The sequence below is a fragment of the Carica papaya genome, chromosome 7 (genome assembly GCF_054855325.1).
Source record: "Carica papaya isolate Zhongbai chromosome 7, ASM5485532v1, whole genome shotgun sequence".
Classification (NCBI taxonomy): Eukaryota; Viridiplantae; Streptophyta; class Magnoliopsida; order Brassicales; family Caricaceae; genus Carica; species Carica papaya.
Window position 1 is genome coordinate 11566678 of NC_142315.1, and position 25633 is coordinate 11592310.

Below are 25633 nucleotides of genomic sequence, written 5' to 3' on the forward strand. Positions count from 1 at the left end.
TAATTGTTCTAACTTCTCCTTTTGTTTTCATAGGATATAACCATGTGTACAGACTCTTGTCATCAATAATGATGAGAAAATAACGATGACCATCTAAAGAAGAAATAGATAAAGGACCCCAAATATCAAAATGCACAATATCAAAGAAAAATTTACTCATTGATTGACCTACAGGAAATGAAAGTCTTCTTTATTTAGTAAGATGGCAAACATCACAAACAAAAGAAATACAAGAAAAAATTGATTTTTTTATTTAATGAATTGTATGAAGTCTTGGTGTGGAAGGGCGACCAAGACAATAATGCCAAAATTAATAATATTAACAACATTATTACAATGAGCAAAACCATAATTTGCAAATGAACAAGTAAAGGAACATGATTTTATAGTAGTTATAGTGTTTGTTGTTTTTGTATTTGCTGCCTCAAGGTAATATAATCCTTGTCTCTCTTTAGTTAAACGAATGATCTTCTTAGTTTAAGCATCCTAGATTTTAGAAAAATGATCATGAAAGGTTAAACAGTATGAGGAATTGGATAACAATCTACTTATAGAAATTAAATTAAGAGGAGAATTCGTGTATACAATGCATTGTAAATGGTTATCATACGTAAAATATATACATCACCTATGTAGGTAATAGGAACTATTTACGAATTAGGTAATTTTACAAACATATTGGTCACTGGTTTACAGAAAACAAACATTTCAATTGAACTAACTACCTAGTCCGTGACACCTGAATCAATTATCCATTCATTTAATGATGTATGGAGAGGTAAGGTAAAGGGAATACCCGGTAAAGTTTGAAGATTAGCAAAAAATGCATTAACTTGTGGTGTTAGATTTCTTTTTGGTGCAGTACTTGAGGCTGAAGCAAGGCTAACAATTTTTGGCATTGTTCTTTAGTAAAAGGTAAAGACATGTTTTCTTACATCTAGCCCTAATAATGGAACTTAACTTGTGAATCTATGATCTTTGATTTTGTATCCACTATATGAGAACTAACTTGAATGATATTGGGCACATTTCTCTATCTCGGTTTGTAGCTTGGAGAATATCCATGCTTTTTGTAACATTTATTCATTGTGTGACTAATAAATGCACAATGAGTACAACTAGGCCGTTTATTATTGGTTCCATTATTCTTCTTCAAATTTCTTGGATTATAAGTATTCATTGTCTTTTATTGTGGTTCAAAAACTTTATTGGTATAAAAAAAAATGCTTGACTCATACTGTTGTAAATAGACTCCAACATTGAGGTTGTGTTCCTGCTAAATTACCAATGCAAACGCCATATTCAAAGGTGGCAACGGTTCTATAAGCAGTATTTGTGATCTAATAATACCAAAGGACTCAATAAGTCTTTTGAGAAATCTTATGATTCTGTTTTCTTTATAATATCTTCTACTTACACATTGCAACTGGTAGTCACAAGTCAACTGACGTTCAAATTTCAGTTTAAGTTGAAAAATTAATGAATTTGAAGAGAAAAGAGAAAAATACAAAGTTAAGAGGAAAGAAGAGCTCGACTATCTGAATTTAAAAAATGATAAGATTCATTTATTAATGAACAATAATTGGGTATTTATACAAGAAAAATGGCTAACAAATTTAACTCTAACATTATAAATAATTATAGTTATACCATTGACTATACCATTGGCTATTTATGCTTATAAGCACTCTCTCATGAGCTCTCTCTCTTATCCTTAGTGTATCTCACCTCAAGCTCTTTCTCTCTCTCATTGCTCGCCTTGTTTTATCATTGGACTACTTTTATTCGTAAAGGACAATAATGATTCCTTCTCAAAATCCTCCTAGAATCTCTAATATGAAGGTCCCCTCGAGCACGTCCCAAATACAACATCATGTCACCTTTGAAATGACATTGTTCCATGATTTTACTAATCTCATGTAAAACGACATGTTTTCTTAAAGAGGCGTGGTGGGGCTTATCGACTTGCATTTTAGGCCTGGATTCTCTTCAGCCAGACAAGTCTTCTTCTTTTCTCATTTCTCCCTTTTTTTTTTCTTGTTGGGCTCGGGTAGTTAATTTAGACCTGAACCCATTTTCCTTAAATTTTATCATTTTTTTTTTCTTTTTTAATCTTTTTCTCCTTTTGTTTTTGTTTTCCTTTTCATCATTTTCTCATAATTATTTTTTAATTGTTTTTATTCCTTTTTTTTCTTTTCTTTTTGCTCATTTTCTCATCATCATTTCTTCATTCTCTTTCTTCTTTTTTTGAAATGTGAAAATAATAATAATAGATAATACAATCTTAACAATATAATAATTCCTCAACGACGGGCAAAGTTAATTTATTGAAATTTTCAATTATCTTACCATCTCATTAATATTATATCATCATTACTAATTTTATTACATATTATTTATTAACAACTACCTCTTTATTTAAACTTTTTCAAAAACTAAATGAAGACTAAAATTATCTTAATTTTGTCCATTAAAAGCAACACGGTTGCAAAATAAAAATTGGCACAAGTTTTTGTTGCGCATTACACTTGCAAACTTATTCATGCGAAATTACCATGCTTCACTGTCAAATTATACTTGTAAGAAATTGAAATTCAACTAGTGCTATGTATTTTATCAACAGTAGACATTTCAATATTGTTGCATGTAAAGTTTTAAAGACCAGTACATTTCGCCTGCAATAAAACTTAAAAAGGTTATTACGTATCTCGTGTACAACAGAATTTCAGGGGTTGTTGCTCATCTTGTTTGTAACAGGGTTTTGAGTAATTGCTAGTATATCACTTGCAGTAAGATTTTAAAGATTGCTGCACATTTCACTTCTGAGTAGAGTTTGAAGGTTGCTATATGTCTCCATTACAAATTAGAAATTAAAATTAAACTAAGTTTTATTTTGCATTTTATTTATAATATATTAACGCAAAATTAAAAATTGAGTTTTGTTGTCATCTCACGTACTGACTGTTTGTAAAAAATTGAAATTGATTAAGTTTCGTTATGTCTATCTTCGTAATGTAGTCTTTAAAAATGTTTGAAGAATTTGTTGTATATCAATAGTTTTTTACACATATCAAGAATTGATATTATACATCAATATTTGAAGAATTGAATAGAAATATAAATTGAAATTGAAATTGATAAAGTTTGATTTTCTTCTTTGGTCTTAATTTCGTCATTTCGCACCACAGTTTTTTGGGTTTCCAGGGCTTTCTGCTTCTCGTGTTCTGGGTTCAGATGGGTTTGCATTCTTCGTTTTATCTACTTTTCTGGGCTTGAGTTAATTGGGTCGGAAACAAATTTCCTTCCCATCTATTTTTCATCATTTTTTTTCCATTCTTTTAATCTTTTAGTTTTTCTTTTTCTTTATTTTCTCATCGTGATTTTTTATTTCTCTCTTATTTTTTTCCATTGGTATAAAGTTTAAACAATAATAACAATGAAATTTAATAATCTAATTCAATATTATTAATGTTTTATATATGACAGTTACATCTCATTATGAGCCAGAATTTCCTTATCAACATGGCATTTTCATTACTAAGCATGTGAAATGAGCTCCCATATTTGATATTTTATGTTATATCTCTAGCAACCCATAAATTCCTGTAAACCGCGCTACTCAACTATCTCTGTCATAAATGCATTAATTTGGTATTCTGATTTCCAACACGACAAGCTAATTTAAGGTACTCATCGTGATTGGAACTCAACATCCCCCTTAAATATTATTTCCAACCCCACTTTTCGCCATGAGAGATCTGCATTCCCTCTCTTTCTAATTCTGTGCAACCAATGCTCACATCACATACGTCGCCATTAACATCACCTTCATTTAATTTCCTTCTTTCTTTGTTGCTTCCCCCAGTCTTCGTTCGTGGCTACTTCTTCATTCTCAAACAGCTCCTTGCTTCTGGTCAAGCCATTCAGGTCAGCATCTAGGATTACTCACAGGTGATTTTATTTTCTGCGTTTTGGGTAAGGGAGATAACATATTAGACTCCAATGAGCTGGTGGTTATTATGTTATCTTCATGTTGTTTTTGGAATGATCTTTTTTTTTTTTTTTTTCTTGTTTTATCCATCTGTATCATACTCCCCCCCCCATCTTTGTTGCCACTGCTTCATTCATGTACAGTGGAGGCAGGCCATATGGTCTTCCCCATAAATCAACCAAGACATTTATATCATGAGAATGTTCAATACCCACTATTTGTTGTAGGCAGACTGCAGATTTTTCAAAGTCCCGCCGAGCTCTTTGTTTAATAATTTTTAAAAGAAACAGAAGATGCAGATCTGTGGCTGCGAAACGACAAGGTAATAGAAAAATGCAGGTTTTTCGTGCTTTAATAATATTTTTAGAGATCTTTACTAACCAGCCTACTTGGAAGGAGAGAAAGTCAACCCCATGCGAGAGAAAAACCTGCTCCCACAACTTCCTTCTTCCAATTTAATTTTCAATAGATCATTGGTTTTACTATTTACTTAATCTTCTATTTTCATTTTCTTGGCCGTCATATTTAAGAATTCCCAAAATTTCTTCAAATCTTCTAAGGTGAGAAATTAATTTTAATCTATCATGCATCAATTAATTTTTCAAAGGTTTTGGAAATAAATCCAACAAAAAAGGTTTCTAAAAATAACTATCATGTATTGCACTGACTAGAAGTTTTAATTGTACATTGAAACAAAATTAACTGATGCAAAAGGAGTTTCCCTGGCTAAAATCAAGCTCCACACTAGCTACTTATAACAAAATTGAAACAACTGTGACAACAGTAGAAGCAAGAGTAATTTCAAGCGGTGAGCTTCGAAAATTCTCCGTCCCCCACTCTGCCGAACCTTTTGTCAGCACTACTGCTGTCCTACTAACAAAGGTTGTGTCATCCAATGCCATCGCTCATTTTAACAGAACTGCAAATTTGATATAGATGGGATTTTCCAGGCTACTCTGCAAAAGATTTTGAACCCCATCACACTGCAAACTCAATTGGTTTCAATGTAGTAGAGATTCCAAATTTATACAGTAGATTAAAGAAAAATGAAATCTACTCGGTGCACTTTTTTACTTTATTCTCACCATCCAGTAATCTTATACCACCACTATCTGCTAGAAAATAAATTTAAAGAGCCTTGGAACAAAATTTGACAAAAATTCATTCTTTAATGAGGGATTAGGAATTGCCCTTCTAGTTCATTTCCATTGCTGAAAGATGTAAAACAAATTACGACTTCTACATACCTTACAAAAAGTTTCAGCAAGGCTGGACTAGAAGATCTACCTTCACTTGAAAGGGGCAAAAATGATGGATGAGTTGTGGCCCCCAAAACCAAAAGAATTTGATAGCGCTGCCTTGATGTTCAGTCTCTCTTTCTTTGGGCCTGCTAGCAAATTCGTGTCCTGAATTGATATAAGCTTACAGTATCAGAAAGTATGATGACAAAACTGACATTGGATTTTAATGGTAAACATGCAATTAGCATCACAGGAAAGCATATATCAACAACAAGTAACAAGGATATGTACCACTCCCTCATCTGGACTTTCCAGGTTGATATTTGGATGAATCCACCCTGTTCTTATTGCCTATAGAAACGATAGAAAATGTCATAACTGATGAAGAAAAGGAGGAAACTCAATAGGATAACAAACATAAAACTAACTACATAATACAGCACTGTTACTTAGTTCAATCAGTCGCATAAAGATAATTAGATCCATAAACTGGTCACCTGCACTGCTGCAATAGCTTCAACAGCACCTGCAGCTCCAAGTAGGTGGCCAATCATAGATTTTGTTGAATTCACCCTTAACTGCAAGTACTGGAGTCTTATAAAGAATCACATAATATTATATTAATGGGCAATAAGGCTCTCAAAAATTGTCCAACTGATTTACCTCTGGATTTTGACCAAAACATCGAATCAGAGCTTGATATTCTTTAAGGTCCCCTGCTGGAGTAGATGTAGCATGTGCATTTATATAATTTACATCTTCCCTAGACACGCCAGACTGGGCTAGTGCCTTTTCTATGCAAAGACTAACACCAACACCTGAAAATTATTGGATGTAAATTCTAAGCTAGAACAAAGGTGGCATTTGGGTGAAGGAAAGACGAAAGAGATGCAGAAAAGGCGTCTTCTTCTAGAATAAAGAATTGGTATTATTATTATTATTATTTAAGACATAATGGTTGCAGAGATTTGAAGAAGCATCCCTCATTGATCTCAATGTGCTCATAGTAGATATTGCACAAAACAAAGAAAAGCAAGTCTCTTGTCTAGCTCAAAACATATATGACAATAAGCATATTTTCTCACACGACTGGGTTCAAAGACAAGTAACAGAGAATTTGGTAGTAACAGATATTGGCTGAAGACAAAAAGAAAAGGATGTAATATATGAATTGAAGCGCTCCACTTGACTAATTTCTTTGGTTCTTTGCTAGTACTAATCATGAAAGACACCAATAAATTCCAAAAAGTTGTTAGCATACCAACAGCAAAATTGTCAATAATAAAGCACCCAAGATCTTGGAACATGCATCAACTTTTCTTTTTTTTTTTAAAGAAAATCTTATTTATTGCATTTAACTAGGTTGAAATTATATATACTTCCCAAATATTTCCGGTTAATGTAGAAAACCATTTTATTATTTTTAAGTCGTAATCTTCATCTGATGTTAACTCAAAAGGAAAGGAATAGTGGTGCTTCCATCTTCCTAGAATCTGTTTCATCTCTCTGCCATTAGGACAGAAGCATCCCTAAGACTAGAGTCTCCTTAGACGAATGACTGTAATGTTGTTTTGGCTCTTGTTTAATGGAATAAATTTCAGACTTTTCTTCTTTATCATCACCCAAAAAGAAAAAAATCAGAGCAGAAGACCATACTACCCATTTGCACATACACCCAAGCCTTGGACCTACAAAATTCAAAATCTAATTTATCTTTTGAGCTGTAACCATTACTTGTGGAACTTGCAAATTCAGTTTTGGCTTAAGACCAAATTAACTACCTGAGACAGACTGCCTTCTGGAAACAAACACCCATAGGAATATATAAAAGGGCAAGAATGGTAAAATTCAGTTCTCTGCCCCTAAATACCACAACTTACTATAAAACAAAGAAGCGGAAAAATGGTTTCTTTACAGACAACAGTAGGCGAAGTTACTAGCTTCTATTCCTCTTTTCCTCCTGTCAAGTGGGACAATCAAGACAGAAGCCCTAACAGTGAAATTTCAGAAATATAGACAAGAATGTGAAATTTCAGAAATATGGACAAGTATGTTAGACATGGTACACTACCATCAGGGTGTGGCTCAGTCATGTGATAAGCATCGCAGGTGAAGCTCCCACCAAGAAATTCTGCATAAATATTTGCACCTCTCTTCTGCAAAATCCAATTGACTGCAAAATTAGTGACTCAGAAACATTTTAATTCAAGTAACCCATGTAAACAATTTAACACAACCATGTCCAAAAAGCAAGAAATTAGAAGTCAAACAAGTACAAGATGGAAAAGATCATCCTGACCAACCAAGATCAATTTCTATACCCATGCAATAATTTTCATGTAGAATAACAAAATGCCAAAAGTAAAAAAACATTGGCCAGTTACAGTGTTTGCTATAAACTGAGATCAAGTGTGACCATATGTGTTTGTTCATTTGAAAGTTGGTGCACCTTTGCATGCTCCAGTTCTTCTAAAAGCAGAACTCCAGCTCCTTCCCCCATGACAAAACCATCTCGACTCTGTTCAATAGCCAAAATCGTATCTTCACGTTAGAAATTACATATACTGAAAACGTAAGAAATAGGTTGACTCAATTAAAATTGATGACTTCCCCATTTGCCTCAATTAATTTATATAATTTCATAGAGCGAGAACTTTCCTATCTGACCAGCAAAGAAAATTTGGTCCATTTTATACATGAAAGTTATTTATTTATTTTTTCTAGTTTTTATATCCTAGATTTATGTGTTTATACATGTGCTTATTCATAAAAACTTGTCTAGTTGTATTTGTAGATTATAAGTTTGAATAGAAAAAGTTTCCTAGAAAACACCAGGAGAAAACATTTTATTGTTTTCAAACTCCATCCTCATTTTCACTAGCATTTGACAAAATATTACTTAATTTGTAAAAGACATCACATGCTTTTATGTATAACGTAAACAAACTTAGCAAATGAAGACTGGAAAATATTTCATGTACTAAATGGAGTTTTCCATGCTCTGAGAGCACATTAATCAAACATTTCTAAACATGATTAATTCCATTAATCCATGTTTTTTGTATAATTAGTTATATGTTCAAAAATAAAGCAATAGCATAAAAAAAAAAAAAGAGAATGCACAAGAAACATTTTTAGATTACAATATCCCAAGGCCGTGAAGCTTTGGTAGGATCATCATTCCTTTGTGAAAGTGCTCGACACGCTACAAATCCTCCCAAGCCTGCACCAACATCAATAAGAAATACCAATTTCTTAATATGACAAGTTGAAGACTGGCGAATTAATGTAGAGGAGGAAAAGAAGAAAGTACCAATGGGAATTATCGCTGCATCAGAACCACCACAAAGCATTACATCCTACAAATTGCAAAAGATATTAGAAATAATGCATAATTAAGGGACTATCATCTTTGTTTCATCTGTCATTCGCTGGTTCAAACAAGACATGTAAAGATAAGAATGAGATTCCCAGCTTCATATCTGAAAAATTGTTGCATGCAAGACACTTACAGCTTCACCTCTGATGATATGGTTTGCAGCATTCAGAATACAAAAGTTGCTTGTTGCACAAGCAGTTGAGATAGAATAGTTTGGCCCCATCCATCCCTATAGTTCAGCATTTAAAAGATTAAGTTAGAAATTGTACCACCAACGGGGTGCAATATTGCAGCAGTATTAAACAAAAACTGACCAGATCCATTGCAAGCATGGCAGAACCCATATTTGTAGTGGCAAAAGGTACACAAAAAGGGTTCATTTTCTTATATGAGATCCTCAAAGCTTCAATTGCATCATTAAAAACCTGTTTGATTACATAAAACTTATTAGAAAAATAATCAGTCAACAAAACAACATTATATTACAGAATAAGTTTGATTCCATTCTATTCCACCTTCAGGTCATGTGGCCCTTGTGCAGGCCTAATATACAAGTTTCTAGGAAACTAACACAAATCATTAAGGCACAAATGGTGTATGAATCCAGCTTTTCCACAAATAAAAGTTCCAAATAAAAAAACCATGTGCAGTTAAGTTTGGCCCTTGTATTTTGTTAGGAGATCCCCCAGCACTCCATTTCTGCTTAACCAGTGGTCAATTAGAATTATCAAACATGATCCTTTTACACCCACTAGTAAGTCGAGATATTTTTTAAGAGAATTTTATCAACCTTTTTTAAACATTCCTGTGTTCACATGATAATGCACCTAGACACCTGAGTATAAAAAGTTACCTTCATGCCACCCATTGCCGAGCCAATCAAAACTCCACATTTGGCTTTGTCTAACTCAGCCATTACATCTTCTGTAACTCCACCATCCGCCAAGGCTTTCTTTCCTGCAGTTAGCATATAAAGCATGAATTTGTCCATCCTCTTTGACAGTTTTGGTGCAATCCATCCATCTGTTGAGAATGATTTGATTTCTCCAGCAATTCTCTGGATAAAAAGATGAAATGAAACGAGGAAAAAAAATTGATGGCGAGAAACCACATCAAAGATATCAGGAAAGAGATTTACTGTTGGAAACTGGGCACAATCAAAGGTCTCTATCTCACTGATACCACTAACACCCTCAAGCAAATTATTGTAGAAGACGTCTGGATCATGACCGAGTGGCGTAACCACACCCATTCCTGTAACAACTACTCGCCTTTGTTTTGTGCCAGGTCTATTCTTAGTTGCGACTTCCTTTGCTGGTTGCACTGCTACAGCCATGGCTTCCCCTATTAATTCAGAATGTGAACATCAGAAGGTGTTTCATTTAATTATTAAATAATTATGCAGTATTATTCAAATGGAAAGAAACCTAGCGTGCCACCTTAAGATAAAAAGTCTGAAAGATAACCAGAAAAGACATTGAAGAGTAAAAGTCTACATCTAAAGAAAGCACAAAATAATCTTCTCCCAGAGCAAAGGAATATCCAAACTTGCACAAAGGAATATCCAAATTTTAAAAAGAATTTTTTCCTATAATTAAACGATAGTTAGAAATAAGGTCTTGGATGAGCTGCTCATCTGCTGCATGTTAGTTCTGCCAATTGTAGATGGACAAAACATGGCAGCAAGGCTTCATATCAAATTAGAACTCTGAAGATGGTAAATTTTAAATCTCGTCAAAGTAATTCCAGAAAGTCGACAATTGGAATACATGATATCATCAATTAATATCTTATTATGTAATTGGTTAGGCTCATTTTCTGCACATCACCTGGGGAGGACTTTGATTTATGGAAAGCAAAACCTTACTTTGACTCAATGGAGAGATAAAAACTCAATAAAAGAAAAAAGAACAAAAGAATTTGAAGCAATTAATTTGTTTCCAAACCTCCTATTTGATTAATCCAAGTTTAACTAAGTTAGTTTAACAAAATTTTGGCACATCAACCTTACTTGATAAAACACAGGCCTAAGTACTGCATATCTTGGATTCATATTATTCAAATTGTTTCTCTTTCTTACTCATTTTAAAAATAACCAAGCGTCACCATAAACAAAAGGAATCAAATTTCCAACAGGAAAAGAAGAACAAGACAAACGACGAAAATTAGCTTCTTTATTAAGCAATCATCCCCAGCATATTCAGAATTTTCAAAACAGCGGAAAGAAAAGAAGAAAATCTTCAAACAAGAAGGACAAATAAACAAAAACTAAATCGGAATCAAATGAACTCGTCTTTGACAACAGAATTTTAGTCCGAACGAGAAGATGAACAGCAAACCTAACCTCTGGGCTTGTAAACTAAGAAATAAACGAGGCACAAATCGAAATGCCATGCACTCAAATTATATGAAGAATCACTGAAATGACATATAATATTTTGCAAAGTAGAAGAAAAGAAGAGGGAAAATACCCGAGTGGATTGCTCGATTCAATCTCCTCTGCTTGCGATTCAGAGTGACATTCTTCGATCCAAATAAGGAAGAGAAGGCATTGTCACCAAAGAAGCCAAGCGAAGAAATCCCCTTAGAGTTATAGTACTCATTGCAGGGTTCGAAGGCTAAGCAGGAAGCCATGAGACCCTGAATGGTGGATCCACAAAAAGACGATAACAGGCCGCCGTTAAATCCACTCAAGCCACCTTGACTATTAGCAGCAGCACCACATTTGGAGAGCAGTCTCCTTCTCCGAGTCCAACGGCTCAGTCTCTTGCAGGAAACAGGGGATTGAGGGCTCATGAGATGGTGCTTATCCCTGTCGCAGGTGACCGACATGCAAGCAGCCACCAACCACGTGCAGAAAGGAGATGTAACGCACGAAGATATCGCCATGGGCAGAGAGAGGAAACAGAAAAACAGATGCCCACCAGCTTAAAATCAAAAACCCAGATGAGAAACGGAAAGAAAAAGACGCGTAGATGGATATACACTTATATATGTATAGGAGAAGAGAGGGAGGATTTGATGTAAGGCTAAGAATCCAGGAAAAGAAGAATGGTGTTGAAAAAGATTGATATATATTGTAATGGAGGATGTGGGAATTTGAGATAAAGAATAGGAAGAAGATGAATCGAAGGTCGCATTCGGTATGTGTATATGTGTGCGTATAGGTATGTCCTGTTTTGTGTTTGGAGATCGATGAAGACGCCAAGCGGCTGAGGACTTGGCAACCTGTGAGACGTCCTTGAATCAGAATAGCAACTGATCTCTCCGTCCTGCGTGTGTTTGTGTCAGGGGCAGGGCACTACGGAAAAGAAAAACAAAAAAACAAAAAAAAATGAAGAATCCATGACCAGAAAAATTTATATTATTATCAGGTCAGGTAAAAATGAAATAGAACAACGAGTCTGCTGCTACCCACTTATATACTAATAAAGGAGACGGGGTTGGCTTCATCAATTCTGGTTTTTGATGAGCGGAGCACTCCCCCACTTCCCACTTCTCCAAAAACCCATTTTTACCCTTTCACATGGATCATCATGTCTTATGATTTTGTTGTTTTAACTCAATGAATCTACCTCTTTCAATCTTTGAATACTGTCATTTTGCCTCATGTTTAAAGGAATAAATTTTTATTTTTAGATAATAATTAACCAGATATATACACTCCACTACGTACTGATTTAATTATAGTTTATTTTTAATTTAAAATAAAACACATGTTCTTATTATCTTTCTCTAATTTTCAGCATTGAATTTTTAATTGAAAGATTTTAATTTCAGATGATTTTTGTTTAAATGGTTAGAAGAATTTTTAATTGCGTATTTTTTTAATTTTTTTTTCAAAAAAATTTTCTTACCTTTTTTTTCTTTATATTTCAGTAAAACAGTAGTTAATGGAATTGTAACATGTCTTTTTTAAGTATAATAAAATTTTTAATTAATATACTTAGTATAATTTTTCAATTAAAAAAATTTTAATCATATAATTATTAATATAGATTTAGTTTTAGTAAAATTTGTAATCAATAGTTAGTAGTACTTTTTAATTATATAATTTTAATTTCAACAAAATTTTCAATCAATGCAATTATGAGTTTAGTAAAACAAAATTGTTTTTAAAAAATTTATTTTTATAAAAATAAAAGAATGAAGTTGTATGACAGCTACTTGAATGATATGTGGATGTAGAACTTAAATAATGTACTTTATAATAATTAAATAAACTAGAAACTAAGAGTAGTGCATTTATAACATAATTAAAATGAAAACGATAACAAATACTGTACTTTTAATGAAAAAATTATTAAGAAATTCATAATTAAAATATATTACCAACTTCTATTAAATTAAGCAAATATTGTTTAGACTAGTTCCCAAACTATGTATATATTGCAATTCAGTTCTAAACCTATGAATTTATTTCAAAATATAATTCATAATGTTTCCATTTAAAATTAAGAATTGACAAACAAAAAATTATTAGGTCTATTCTCTTTCCTAATATCTATTAATATCATTTGGATGGCTTAAATAAATTAATTAATTGTTTGCATGTATTTATTGACTTTTAATTATCATAATTTGAAAGTCTATGTAAAATAAAATATTATAAGAATACAATGACTTTTTATAGTTCTTTATGGAAATTTTTATAATTGTATAAAAAATCATGAATTATAAAATGATAAATTTAAGAGCTAAATTGTAACAAAAGGCTTTTGGAAATTAATTGTAACATGATAAATAATTAGTGGTTTAAAATTGTAATTGTTCAACTAATTTTAATGTCAATTACCAAAAAGAAAAAAACAAAGTAATGAAGAAAGATATGATTTTTAAATATTCTAATATGTTTTTTTTTCTCTTCTTTTTAATAAATGATTTTAGAAAAAATCTGAGCACGAATGTCAAAATTTATGGTATTACTAGCTGAAAGATGGTCTTTCCTATGGCTTATCTAGAGGAATAAGAAAGACAACATCTTCGAACTTACTAAAAGTTCGGTCCCTCCAGCAAGCATGGAGATTGTCCACTTGGCATCGGATTATCAAGTAACTTGTAGTATTGTTTAGGTGGTTGCTAACACTTGGACCCCTTACAACTTTCCTTGAGTAGGTTAGAAGGCCCTTATTTGGGTGGCTCAAGATCAATACAAATTATTTTACCAAAAATGATCTGTGTCAGTCACTATTGGGGATTTCATTCATGATGACATTAGTCATTGTGTAACGAACCAGAACTTGAAAAAAAATAAAATCATAAATTGAATGTAGAAGCGGAATAATAGATTTAGGTTTACATTCCTTACACAATAGTTTTAAATATCCAATAGGACTACGGGAATGTCACTTCTAAAAGAACAAACAAAAATAAAAAAAAATAAATGAAAAGTAGACAACTGAACATCTTAGGACGAACTTCACTAGCTTTTAAAGGAGTCTGGATGGTGAACTATTCACAATCCTCTTGTTGATCGAGATCTGGGTCTTGGTCCTCTTGATCTTAAATAGTTAATGAAGGGGTGAACTATAGTAGCCCAATAAGAATATCACACTACTCACCGATATAGAAAATGAAGGTTGCTAAAAATCATAAAAATAACCAATGGAGGTTTTAATTTAAGTAAATTCATTTATCATAAATAAAACTATTTATTGCATATTTACCGTTACGAGATTTCTAAAATCGACCTATAGAGACAATAGTTCAACAACATTATAGTCTCAGATTCAAGTAAACAAGAATAACAAATTTTTTTTTATTTGCCTATTGGTATCCATAGGGGTCCATAGGGATGTTCTACTAAGCGTTACCAACATCCAACCTTGTCAACTAACCGGCCGTCCCCAAACCCCGTCCGGTATGAGGGTGAAATGGGTCGTCTCATACCCTGTCCGGTATGAGCACCAAAAATATCAATTCTCGATACCCCGTCCGGTATGAGGTGACGTTCACAGTAGAGTTTCCTATGTACCTGGTCCGTCCATCATCTCCCAAGTTATTCAGTAAGGCTACCATTCATTCATTCACTTAATTAATCAATTTTCTGTTTTTAATTTTCAGTTTCACAATTTAACCATAAATCAACGCAAGATAAACAATACATGTATCAAGGAAACACAACTGAATCATTTTACTAATTCAAGTATATTATCATGCATTTAAAGTTGTAAAATCAATCAATCAGTTAAATAAGACAAAAATAATAAATAACTGATTTTGGCTCCATTAGTAACCTATAATTAATTCTCGAAATTTTTTAAATTACGCAACATACCGTATTAGTGATAATTAAACTTCAATTCCATAACAGGGAATAAGGTGAGGGATTCTTACCCGAATCGGTGTTTAAAACACTGAACTTTCTACTGCGCCTACTAGCGGTCCCTAGGTTTCCTGACTTTTTCTGGAGAGATTAAAGCACGCTTCACATACTAGAAATACACCAAAAAATCAAAAATTGATGTTAAAAACTTTTTTATACCAATTTCGAAATTCCGACACGGCAGTACTGTCGTGTTTCGGTGACGGCACCGCCGCCCCTGGCAGCGATTTACCTCGACCTATCCATTTTTGGCCAGTTTTAGCTGATTTTGGTCGGTTTTATACCCATCCCTGTGAGAAAACATGTTAGGGGGTCTCGATTGGCCAAAAAAATTAAAAAAAAAAACAAAAATTTACCGGTGGCTCCGCCGGCTCACCTTCGTGGCCGGACGTTCTTTTTTGGTCAACCTATAGAAAACAGAACGGTGAACACAATGGTGGAAATATCGCACGAAACGAAAAAGGGGAAGGGGCTCATCGAAGGCAATTTTTAGTTTTTTTTTCGCAGCGGCACCGCCAGGCTTTACCCACGGTTTTCGGTTCATCCACCATTTCTTTTGCTCTGATTTAACCATGGGGAAGGTCAAATCAAATTCCCAGTGAATAGAAGAATTTTTACCTTTTTTGGCAGTTGGAGGTGGCTCCGGTGCGGCTGTGGGCGACAGTCGGCTCCCTTCTCCGGCGACTGGTTCTTCTTCTCCAGCGGGGGGCTGGCAGCTACGGTTCGGGTTCTGTGTGAAGTGAGATATTTATACATGTCTCCCTTAAATCTAGATTGTTCATCGCGTTTGATCTAGATCGTCTAATCGCGTTTAAAGAGGAAATGAATATGGACCGTTCATCGCGATTTGATGTGGACCGCATGATCGCGTTTTAAAGAGGAAATAAATCTGAACCGTTCATCGCATTTAATCGCGACCGTTTGATCGTGCATGATGAGGGAACAGATCCGGACCATCCACGTGCGCGAAAATGCATCCTGACCGTCTAATCGCAGGTAAGCAGATTACCAGTGTGGCCTCCTGCGTGGCACCGAGTCAGTGTGTCTTGCAACACGACATGCTCCGGTTCGTCGGGACTACTGACTGGATGGTCTTACGTAGCGCAATTTTTTTTTATTTTATTTTGACCTCCAGTTTTCAATTTATTTTTCAAAAATACCCCCCAACTCAAATTTTTACTTATTTTTTCTAAAATTGTTTTCAATTTCATTTTCCACCTATTTTTTTCTAATTTAACATTAAATAAAAATTTATAAAATTAAAAATTGTATTTTTATATATTTATTATTATTTTATTTTATTTTTAAAATTTTTAAAATTAATCCAGGGCCAAATTTTGGATCCAGGTATTACAACTCTTTCCCCCTAAAAGAAATTTAGTCCCTCAAATTTGACTCTCACTCACTCAATCAAACAGTCGGGGATACTGAGCTCTAAAGTCTGATTCTAGCTCCCATATGGACTCTCTGTGTGTGTGATTCTGTCATAAGATCTTAACGAATGAAATTTTCTAGTTACGGAGTACTCTACTCTTTCGGTCCACAATACCCACCGGTATCTCCTCATAGGACAGATCCTCCTAGAGTAAAAGGGGCTCGTGGTCCAAGATGTGAGAGGGGTCTGGATTGTACTTGCGTAACATGGACACATGAAACACATTATGGACCCTGAATAGTTATAGAGGTAGCGCCAGTCTGTAGGTGGCACTGCCAATTCTGTTTAAGATTTCAAATGATCCAACAAAACAGAGATTTAGTTTCTCCCTCTTATCAAATCTACTGATTTCTTGAAATGAGTGACTTTAAGGAACACTTGATCACCTTTCTCAAATTCCAAATCCCTCTTCTGGGTGTCCGCATAACTCTTTTATCTGCTTTGAGCCGTCTGAATGTTCTTCCTGATCTTAACTATTTTGATTGTAGTCTCCTCCACAAGATCTGGGCCAAACAATTTTCTATCACCCACCTCTTCCCAACATATCGGTGATCTGCATGGGTTGCCATATAATGCCTCGTATGGAGCCATGTCAATACTTTCTTGATAGCTATTATTGTAAACAAACTCTATTAAGGGTAAATGATTATCCCAATGGCCCCCGAAGTCAAGAACTCAAGCTCGCAGCATATCATCCAGTATGTGGATTGTCATTTCTGATTGTTTATCAGTCTGAGGGTGGAATGTCGTACTAAGGGACAATTTCATTCCCACGACTTGCTGAAAACTAGACTAGAACTGTAAAGTAAACCTAGGGTCCCTGTCGGACACTATTATCACTAGTACTCTATGTAACCTGACTATCTTCTGGATATACATTTTTTTAACTTGTTCAATAGTTCGGTCATCTTAATGACCAAGAAGTGGGAAGACTTGGTGAGCCGGTCAACAATTACTCAAATGACATCATGTCCCGAGCGTGCCCTAGACAATCCTGTTATGAAATCCACTGTGATGTGTTTCCACTTCTACTCCATAATTGGTAATAGCTGAAGTAGTCTGTCTGGGCGTTGATGCTCTGTCTTGACTTGCTGACATACCAAACACTTGAAAACAGAGTCGGTCACCTCTCTTTTCATCCCGTTCTACTAAAATTAGAGTCACATACTTTGATACATCTTAGTGCTTATGGGATGCATGACAAACTTTGAGCTATGAGCCTCTATCATGATGTCCCTTTTTAGCTCACTATCACATGAAACATACACTCTATCCTAAAATCTAAGCAACTCATTGGCAGAGACTCGAAATTCTAAATTTTCTCCATGTTCTGCATCTTTCTTGAGAACTGCTAGGGTGGAATCAGTGGATTGAGCTTTCTTTATTCTCTGGATCAACTCAGGTTGAACATTCAGGTGAGTGAAGTATGTAACTCTCTTCAGGTCCTGAAGTCGTACCTGTTGTGCAGCCCCTATTACTCTGCATTCTTAAATCATTAGGTGAGCTAATATACCTGCACTTTTTTTGCTAAGTGCGTCGGCTAGCATATTGCTCTTGCCCGGGTGATATAAAATATTAAAATCGTAGTTCTTGAAGAGTTCCATCCATCTTCTCTGCACATGTTGAGATCCTTTTGAGTGAATATATATTTCAAGCTCTTATGATCGGTATAGATATGAAAAGTCTCTCTATATAAGTAGTAGCGCCAAGTCTTTAAGGTGCAGATAATCGCGGCAAGTTCTAAGTCATAGGTAAGGTAGTTTTTCTCATGAATTTTCAACTACCTAGACCCGTAGGCTATGACCTTCTCATACTGCATCAAAACACAACCCAATCCCAAGTAGGAAGCATCATTATAAACTGTATATCCACTTGTCCCGCTCGGCAAGACAAATACAGATGCAGTAGTCAACTACTTCTTTAGTTCTAAAATACTTCTTTCACTTTCTTCGTTCCACTCAAACTTGACGTTCTTCTTTATGAGCCGAGTCAAAGGAGCAGCTAGGGTAGAATCCTTAAATAAATCTGCGGTAATAATCTGTCATCCTAGAAAGCTACGAATTTCCTTGACTGAGATTAATTTTTTCCAGCCAAGCACTGCCTCAAGTTTTTTGGGGTTCATTGACACTCTATCCCTTGATATGATGTACCCTACGAAGGTGGTCTGCTCGAGGCAGAACTCACACTTACTCAACTTTGCTTACAACTTTTTTTCTCTAAGAACTTACAGAACCTGAGTCAGATGGTGAACATGTTTCTCTCTGCTTTTTGAATAGATCAGGATATCATCGATAAATATAATAACGAACTGATCTAGGAATTGTCTGAAAACCCTATTCATCAAATCCATGAAGATGGCTGGTGCGTTGGTTAGTCCAAATAGCATGACTAAGAACTCATAGTATCTGTACCTGGTTTAAATTTTTTTTTTGGGAACGTCTTCTACCTTGATATTTACCTAATGATAACATGAAGATAGCTGGAGAGGGGGTACTTGTTCTTAATCGTGACCCTATTCAGTCCTTTGTAGTCAATACATAACCGTAACGTCCCATCTCTCTTTCTTGCAAATGTGACTCCAGCACCCCAAGAAGACACACTATGTCGGATGAATCCACTATCCTGCAATTCATTGATCTATTTTCTCCGCTCCTCCACCTCTACACAACTAATGCGGTAAGGGACAACCGAAATAGGTTGGGTGCCTAGCTGAAGATTTATGGTGAATTCACTTTTTTTGTCCACTAGCAGTCCGGGTAATTCATCTAAAAACACATCTGAGAAGTCTTAGACTATTACAATCTCTCAAATACAATTTTTTTTCTTAGGTTTGTCATGTATCACATTTGGGTTGGTTTCTGTATCATATTGAGAGAGGTTGTAAGCTCTGCCCTAGATAGGAGGTCTGGCCTGATTCTGATTTCTCAGGCACTCTCTCGCGTAATGTTGGGCACTCTCACATGTACGATAAGTATTATTGAGGCGATAGTAGGGTCGGTCCCCATGATCCTTATCGCAATGCTGACAAGTCCTACTGCGTCCTGTTGTCGGAATCTAAGGAGGAGACTGAGTCACTGGCCTAGGTCTCTTGTTCTACTGAACAGGTGCAGTGGGTGCTAGTCTGTAGTGTGAAACCGAGGGCCTAAGGTTCCCTACTGTTGGAAAAAAAATGCGAATATTCCTCTCCACTAGCTGTGCCTTGCCCAAAATAGCCAAGTAAATACTAAGGTCGAACACATACAGTTGCTGTTTAATCTCAGGACAAGTATTGTTGAGGCGATAATAGGGTCGGTTCCCATGATCCTTGTCGCAGTGCTGGCAAGTCCTATTGTGTCCTGTTGTCAGAATCTGAGGAGGAGCCTGAGTCACTGGCCTAGGTCTCTTATTCTGCTGAACAGATGTAATGGGTTATAGTCTGCTTTGTGAAACCGAGGGCCTGAAGTTCCCTACTATTGGAGAAAAAATACGAAGGTTCCTATCCACTAGTTGTGTCTTGGTCAGAACAGGTGAGTAAGTACTGAGTTCGAACACATACAGTTGTTGTCTAATTTCATGACAAGTATTGTTGAGGTGATAGTAGGGTCGGTCCCCATGATCCTTGTTGCAGTGCTGGCAAGTCCTACTGCCTCCTGTTGTTAGAATCTGAGGAGAAGCTTGAGTCACTAGCCTAGGTCTCTTGTTCTGCCGAACAGGTGCAGTGGGTGCTAGTCTGTGATGTGAAACCGATGGCCTGAGGTTCCCTACCGTTGGAGGAAAAATATGAATGTTTCTCTCCACTAGCTGTACCTTGGCCAAAACAGCCGAGTAAGTACTGAGCTTGAACATATACAGCTGCTGTCTAATCTTAGAACAAGTATTGTTGAGGCAATAGTAGAGTCAGTCCCCATGATCCTTGTCGCAGTGCTGGCAAGTCCTACTGCATCCTGTTGTCGGAATCTGAGGAGGAGTCTGAGTCATTGGCCTAGGTCTCTTGTTCTGCTGAACAGGTGCAGTGAGTGCTAGTCTGCAGTGTGAAACCGAGGGCTTGAGGTTCCCTACTGTTGGAGGAAAAATGAGAAAGTTCCTCTCCACTAACTGTGCCTTAGCTAGGACAGCCGAGTAAGTACTGAGCTCGAACACATACAGCTGCTATCTAATCTCAGAAAAAATATTGTTGAGGCAATAATAGGGTCGATTCCCATTATCCTTGCTGCAGTGTTGGCAAGTCCTATTGCGTCATGTTATAGGAATCTGAGGAGGAGCCTAAGTCACTGGCCTAGGTCCTTGTTCTGCTGAACAGGTGCAGTGGGTGCTAGCCTGCGGTGTGAAACTGATGGCCTGAGGTTCCCTACTGTTGGAGGAAAAATGCGAAGATTCCTCTCCACTAGCTGTGCCTTGGCCAGAATAGCTGAGTAAGTACTGAGTTCAAACACATACATCTGCTGTATAATATCAGGACGGAGGCCTCACTCGAACTTTCTTACCTTTCTGCCTTCATCCATCATGCTCTCAGAAAAATACCGGTCCAACTCTAGGAATTTTTTGACATATTCTGATACAGTCATATCACTTTGGACCAGATGTGCAAAATCTATTTTCTTCAAATGTCGGAGATACACTAAGAGGTACTCTGCATTGAAGGCCATCAAGAACTGTTCCTAAGTGACTGGAACGGGCATGGTGGCCTGCTTGAGTTGCCACCAGCGGTCTGCCTCTCCCACTAGCATGTAGGTGGAAAATATGACTCTCTATTCGGGAATCACCTCAAAAGTCGTGAAGGCCTTCTCTGTCTTAGCTAATCAGTACTCGGCATCTTCAAATGAGGATGCCCCTGCGAAAGTAGATGAGTTTAGTATTTTATACCTCTCAATGTAGGCTGGGTCCATCATGGGAGGAACTGGGTCCCGTGGAAGAGGGACTGGATTGTGCTGGATATAGATCGGATGGCCTTGTGGTGGTACTGGATAATATGGTGGAGGCATCGTATTGTACTATGGTGGTGCTATGTGATGTAGTTGGGACACCAGACCATACTGTGGTGGTGTCAGATGATACTGTAGAGGAGTAAGGTCGTACTTGGGTAGCTCAGGATCCTCTCACTGCAGGGGTGGCTCAACTTGTGGCAACGGGGGAGGGTCAGGTAGCTTATTCATTTTCTCTTGGGCCTGCTGGGCAGCGATGAGTCTCTCCAGCATTTCAAATAGTCTGTTAATATCCTCTCGAAGTAAACCCTCCCGGGCTGCTCGATTTAGTGGAGTCTTCCTCTCCTCATCAATATGAACCTGCATTTCACGAGGAATGGTTGAGTGATAATTCATTTTTTTTTCCTAAGGTTTTTGTGTAAAGAATATTTCCAAGGAACGCGGCTCTGATACCAACTGTAACAACCTGAAACTTGAAAGAAAATAAAATCATAAATTGAATGCGGAAGTGGAATAATAAAGTTTGAGTTTATATTTCTTACACAATAGTTTTAGATACTTAATAGGACTACGGGAATGTCGCTTATAAAAGAACAAACGAAAATAAAAAAAAAATAAATGAAAAGTAGACAACTGAGCATCCTAGGACGACCTTCACTAGCTTTTGAAGGAGTCCGGGTAGTGAACTATTCACAACCCTCTTATTAATTGGGATCTGGGTCTTGGTCCTCTTGATCTGAAATAGTTAATGAAGGGGTGAGCTATAGTAGCCCAGTAAAAATATCACACTACTCACTGATACAAAAAATGAATGTTGGTAAAAATTATAAAAATAACTGATGAAGCTCTTAATTTAAGTAAATTCATTTATCATAAGTAAAACTATTTATTGCATAATTACTGTTATGAGATTTCTAAAACGACCTATAGAGACAATAGTTCAACAATATCATAATCTCATATTCAAGTAAGCAAGAATAACAACTTTTCTTTTTTTATTTGTCTATTGGTATCCATGGGGATCTATAGGAATGTCCCACTACGCGTGACTAACATCCAATCTTGTCAACTAACCGGCCGTCCCCATATCCCGTTTGGTATAAGTACCAAAAATACAATCTCTTAATACCCCGTCCGGTATGAGGGTGAAATGGATCGTCCCCATACCCCGTCCGGTATGAGCGCCAAAAATATTAATCTTCGATACCCCGTCTGGTATGAGGCGACGTTCACAATAGAGTTCCCTATGTACCCAGTCCGTCAACCATCTCTTAGGATATCCAGTAAGGCTCACACTTATTCATTCACTTAATCAATCAATTTTCTGTTTATATTTAATTTTTAGTTTTATAATTTAATCATAAATCAACGCAAGATAAATAATACATGCATAAAAAAAATACAACTGAATCATTTTACCAATTCCAGTATAGTATCATGCATTTAAAGCTGTAAAATCAATCAATCAATCAGTTAAAGATGACAATAATAATAAATAACCGGTTCTGCTTCCGTTAGTAACCTGTAATTAATTCTCAAAATTTTTTAAATTACGCAAAATATCGTATTATTGATAATTAAACTTCAGTTTCATAACAGGAAATTGTGAAGGATTCTTATATGAATCGGTGTCTGAAACATTGAACTTTTTACTGCACCTACTTGCGGTCCCCGGGTTTCCTAAATTTTTCTGCAGAGATTAAAACATGTTTCATGTACCTAAAAATACTACAAAAATCTAAAATCGGTGTTAAAAATCTTTTTTGGCCAATTTTGAAATTTCGGCATGGTGGTACCGCTGTGCTTATGTGACAACACTGCTGCTCGCGGCTTGGCCATTTTCGGTCAGTTTTAGCCGGTTCGGCTAATTTTATACCCATCCTTGCCGGAAAACACGTTATGGGGCCTCAGTTGGCCCAAAAAAATCGAAAAATAAAAACTTACCCGCGGCGAAATTTTCCAGTACGGCAATTCCGCCGGCTCACTTTCGCGGTTGAGTGTTTTTCTTCAGTCAACTTGTAAAAAACAGAATGATGAACATAATTGTGGAAAAATTGCACGAAATTGGAAATGGGAAGGGGCTCTTCGGAGGTGATTTTTAGTTTTTTCTACAGCAGCGCCGTCGGGTTTTACCCTCAATTTTTGGCTCATCCACCATTTCTTTTACTTTAATTTGGCCATAGAGGTGTTTAAAATCAAATTTCGAGTGAATAAGAGAATTTTTACCTTTTTTGGCTATCAAAGGTGGCTTTGGGGCGACGGCAGACGATGATCGGCTCCCTTCTTCGACGACTGGTTTTTTTTCTCCAGCGGGGGACTGGCGGTTAGGGTTTGGATTCAGTGTGAAGTGAGATATTTATACCCGTCTCTCTTAAATCTAGACCGTTTATCGTACTTGATGTCGACCGTCCGATCGCATTTAAAGAGAAAATGAATGTGACCGTTTATCGCGATTTGATCTGGACCGTACAATTACATTTAAAGAAGAAACGAATTTTGACCGTTTATCGCGTTTAATCGTAACCGTTCGATTGTGCCCGAGGAGGGAACGAATCCGGACCGTCCACGTGCACAGGAACACATCCAGACCATCCAATCGCGAGCACACGGATTCCCAGCATGGCCTCCCGCGTGGCACCGAGTCGGCTTGCCTTACCACACGGTGCGCTCCGGTTCGTCGGAACTGCTAACTGGGCGGTCCTACATGGTGTAATTTTTTTTAATTGCATTTTGACCCACAGGTTTTGATTTTTCTTTCAAAAATACCTCCCAAATCCAAAATTTTACCCATTTTTTTCAAAATTATTTTTAATTTCATCTCCACCTATTTTTTTTTCCTAATTTTACATTAAATAAAAACTTAAAAATTTAAAAATTATATTTTTATATATTTATTATTATTATTTTATTTTATTTTTTATTTTTTTATTTTTTAAAATTAATCTCGTGTCAAATTTTGAGCCTGGGTATTACACATTAAGTTAATGATTTTATGTAAAAATATTAATATTCATATAGTTTTCCAAGTTAATCTCCATGATATGATTAAGTTTTCAAATTGACTCGAAACATTGGAATTTACAAACTTATCATTAAGGTCGATTCCTTATACCTCAAGTAGGCCCTCTTGAACCATGTTGGTCCTCGAACGCAGACTCGAGCAAATCTAATGACCTTAAATTACTTTTTCATCTAGAGTGAGATATCCAAATCTCACATATTCACGGAAATATATATATATCGATCATTCAAAAATTTTTGTCCGTGACATATCTTATTGTCTTACAAAATTGACCCAACCTCCTAATAATCTTAAAATTCATCTGTACTTAGACGATTGTAATACTTTCTGGACAAATTAACAGCGTGATTGTTCTTTTTGGTATATTTCACTCATTTTTTTTTCTTTTTTAAAAATTGAAGAAACTAATATAAATTATATTCTTGTTGTTTTAATTTTTAATTTCTGTTCAGTTTTAGCCTTCAACATAAATTGTTATAGAAGTCAAAGTCAAGTCTCTTTTAATTCTACATAAATATAGTTGGTGCAATATTAACTTTTTTTTTTTTTTTAATCACTTGATAATATCTTTTTCTTATTAATAAAAGAAAACTTAGTAGTTTATCGTGATAAAGTTGAAGTATTATTATACAGAAAACCAGTCTAATTTAAAATTAATTTTTGAGAGAGCTTTTTGGAAAAACTCTTTTGGATCAACACTTCATTTTCTTGTAACCTAACCATTCAATCTGTGCACCAACCAACCTTCCTAAAGAGTATCTAACTTCAATCCAAAATTTTATATTAAAAATGAGCAAAAGGCAGTAATATAAAAGAATAATTTTGATATTAATTCAAGTTATTCCAATGATTCAATCACATGATCCAATCTCAGGAATATACATATATGTGTATGTGTGTATGTGTGTATGTGTGTGTGTGTGTGTATATATATATATATATCAACATATTTATTTATATTAATTAAAATATTTACCAGTCACCAATTAAATAAAAAACTGTGGGTCCTTAGTTCTGTTGTGTGAAAAAAGAATGTGATTATGATATCCAAGTGCCGCATAAACAAACATTAGTTTACAATATTTAACTCAAAATGAAGGAGAATTATTATGTGATTGCTCACTAATTTTTTTTTTGTTTTTTGTTAAAAAAAAAAAATAGAAAGTACCAAGGAATATGGGGGGTGTTTGGTTTCATGAAAATAACTTATTCCTGCCATGGATGATGACAAAAGTATCTAAATCACAGATTACTAAAAGTAACTAATCACATAATACACATGAAGAGGAGGAAGCTTAAACAGTCTTAATGGAATTTAGCAAAAACCCATCATGCACAA

The 25633-nt window shown here is 35.5% G+C and overlaps 1 protein-coding gene and 1 long non-coding RNA gene across 4 annotated transcripts; one reads left to right on the forward strand and one right to left on the reverse strand.

The window, feature by feature from the left end:
* The first annotated feature begins 3767 nt into the window (after nt 1-3767).
* On the forward strand, nt 3768-4949 carry LOC148252962 (uncharacterized). Its single transcript, XR_015813226.1, has 2 exons — nt 3768-3951; nt 4219-4949. It is a non-coding gene; the product is annotated as an uncharacterized LOC148252962 (long non-coding RNA).
* On the reverse strand, nt 4627-12013 carry FAB1 (fatty acid biosynthesis 1). Of its 3 annotated transcripts, none has more exons than XM_088207234.1 (14): nt 11083-12013; nt 9750-9955; nt 9465-9668; nt 8926-9036; nt 8745-8840; nt 8546-8591; nt 8376-8455; nt 7682-7750; nt 7304-7388; nt 5896-6050; nt 5730-5819; nt 5524-5583; nt 5239-5397; nt 4627-4942 (listed from the first exon to the last, which is right to left on the reverse strand). In XM_088207234.1, exons 1-13 carry the CDS (start codon nt 11498-11500, stop codon nt 5281-5283), a joined length of 1737 nt encoding a protein of 578 aa, XP_088063360.1. In that variant the 5' UTR covers nt 11501-12013; the 3' UTR covers nt 4627-4942; nt 5239-5280. The 3 variants fall into 3 exon arrangements, with proteins under 3 accessions (XP_088063360.1, XP_088063359.1, XP_088063361.1); XM_088207233.1 differs by having other exon boundaries at nt 4627-4947; XM_088207235.1 differs by having other exon boundaries at nt 4627-4947; nt 5730-5810; nt 11083-12012.
* Between the last annotated feature and the right edge of the window lie 13620 nt (nt 12014-25633).

Coding starts and splice junctions, on each gene's coding strand:
- FAB1 (XM_088207234.1), bottom strand. CDS start 11,500: ATGGCGATATCTTCGTGCGTTACATCTCCTTTCTGCACGTGGTTGGTG. Junction 9,037..9,464: donor CGGCAATGGGTGGCATGAAG/GTAACTTTTTAT, acceptor GTAATCAAACAG/GTTTTTAATGATGCAATTGA. Junction 6,051..7,303: donor GACTGAGCCACACCCTGATG/GTAGTGTACCAT, acceptor AATAATTTTCAG/GTGTTGGTGTTAGTCTTTGC.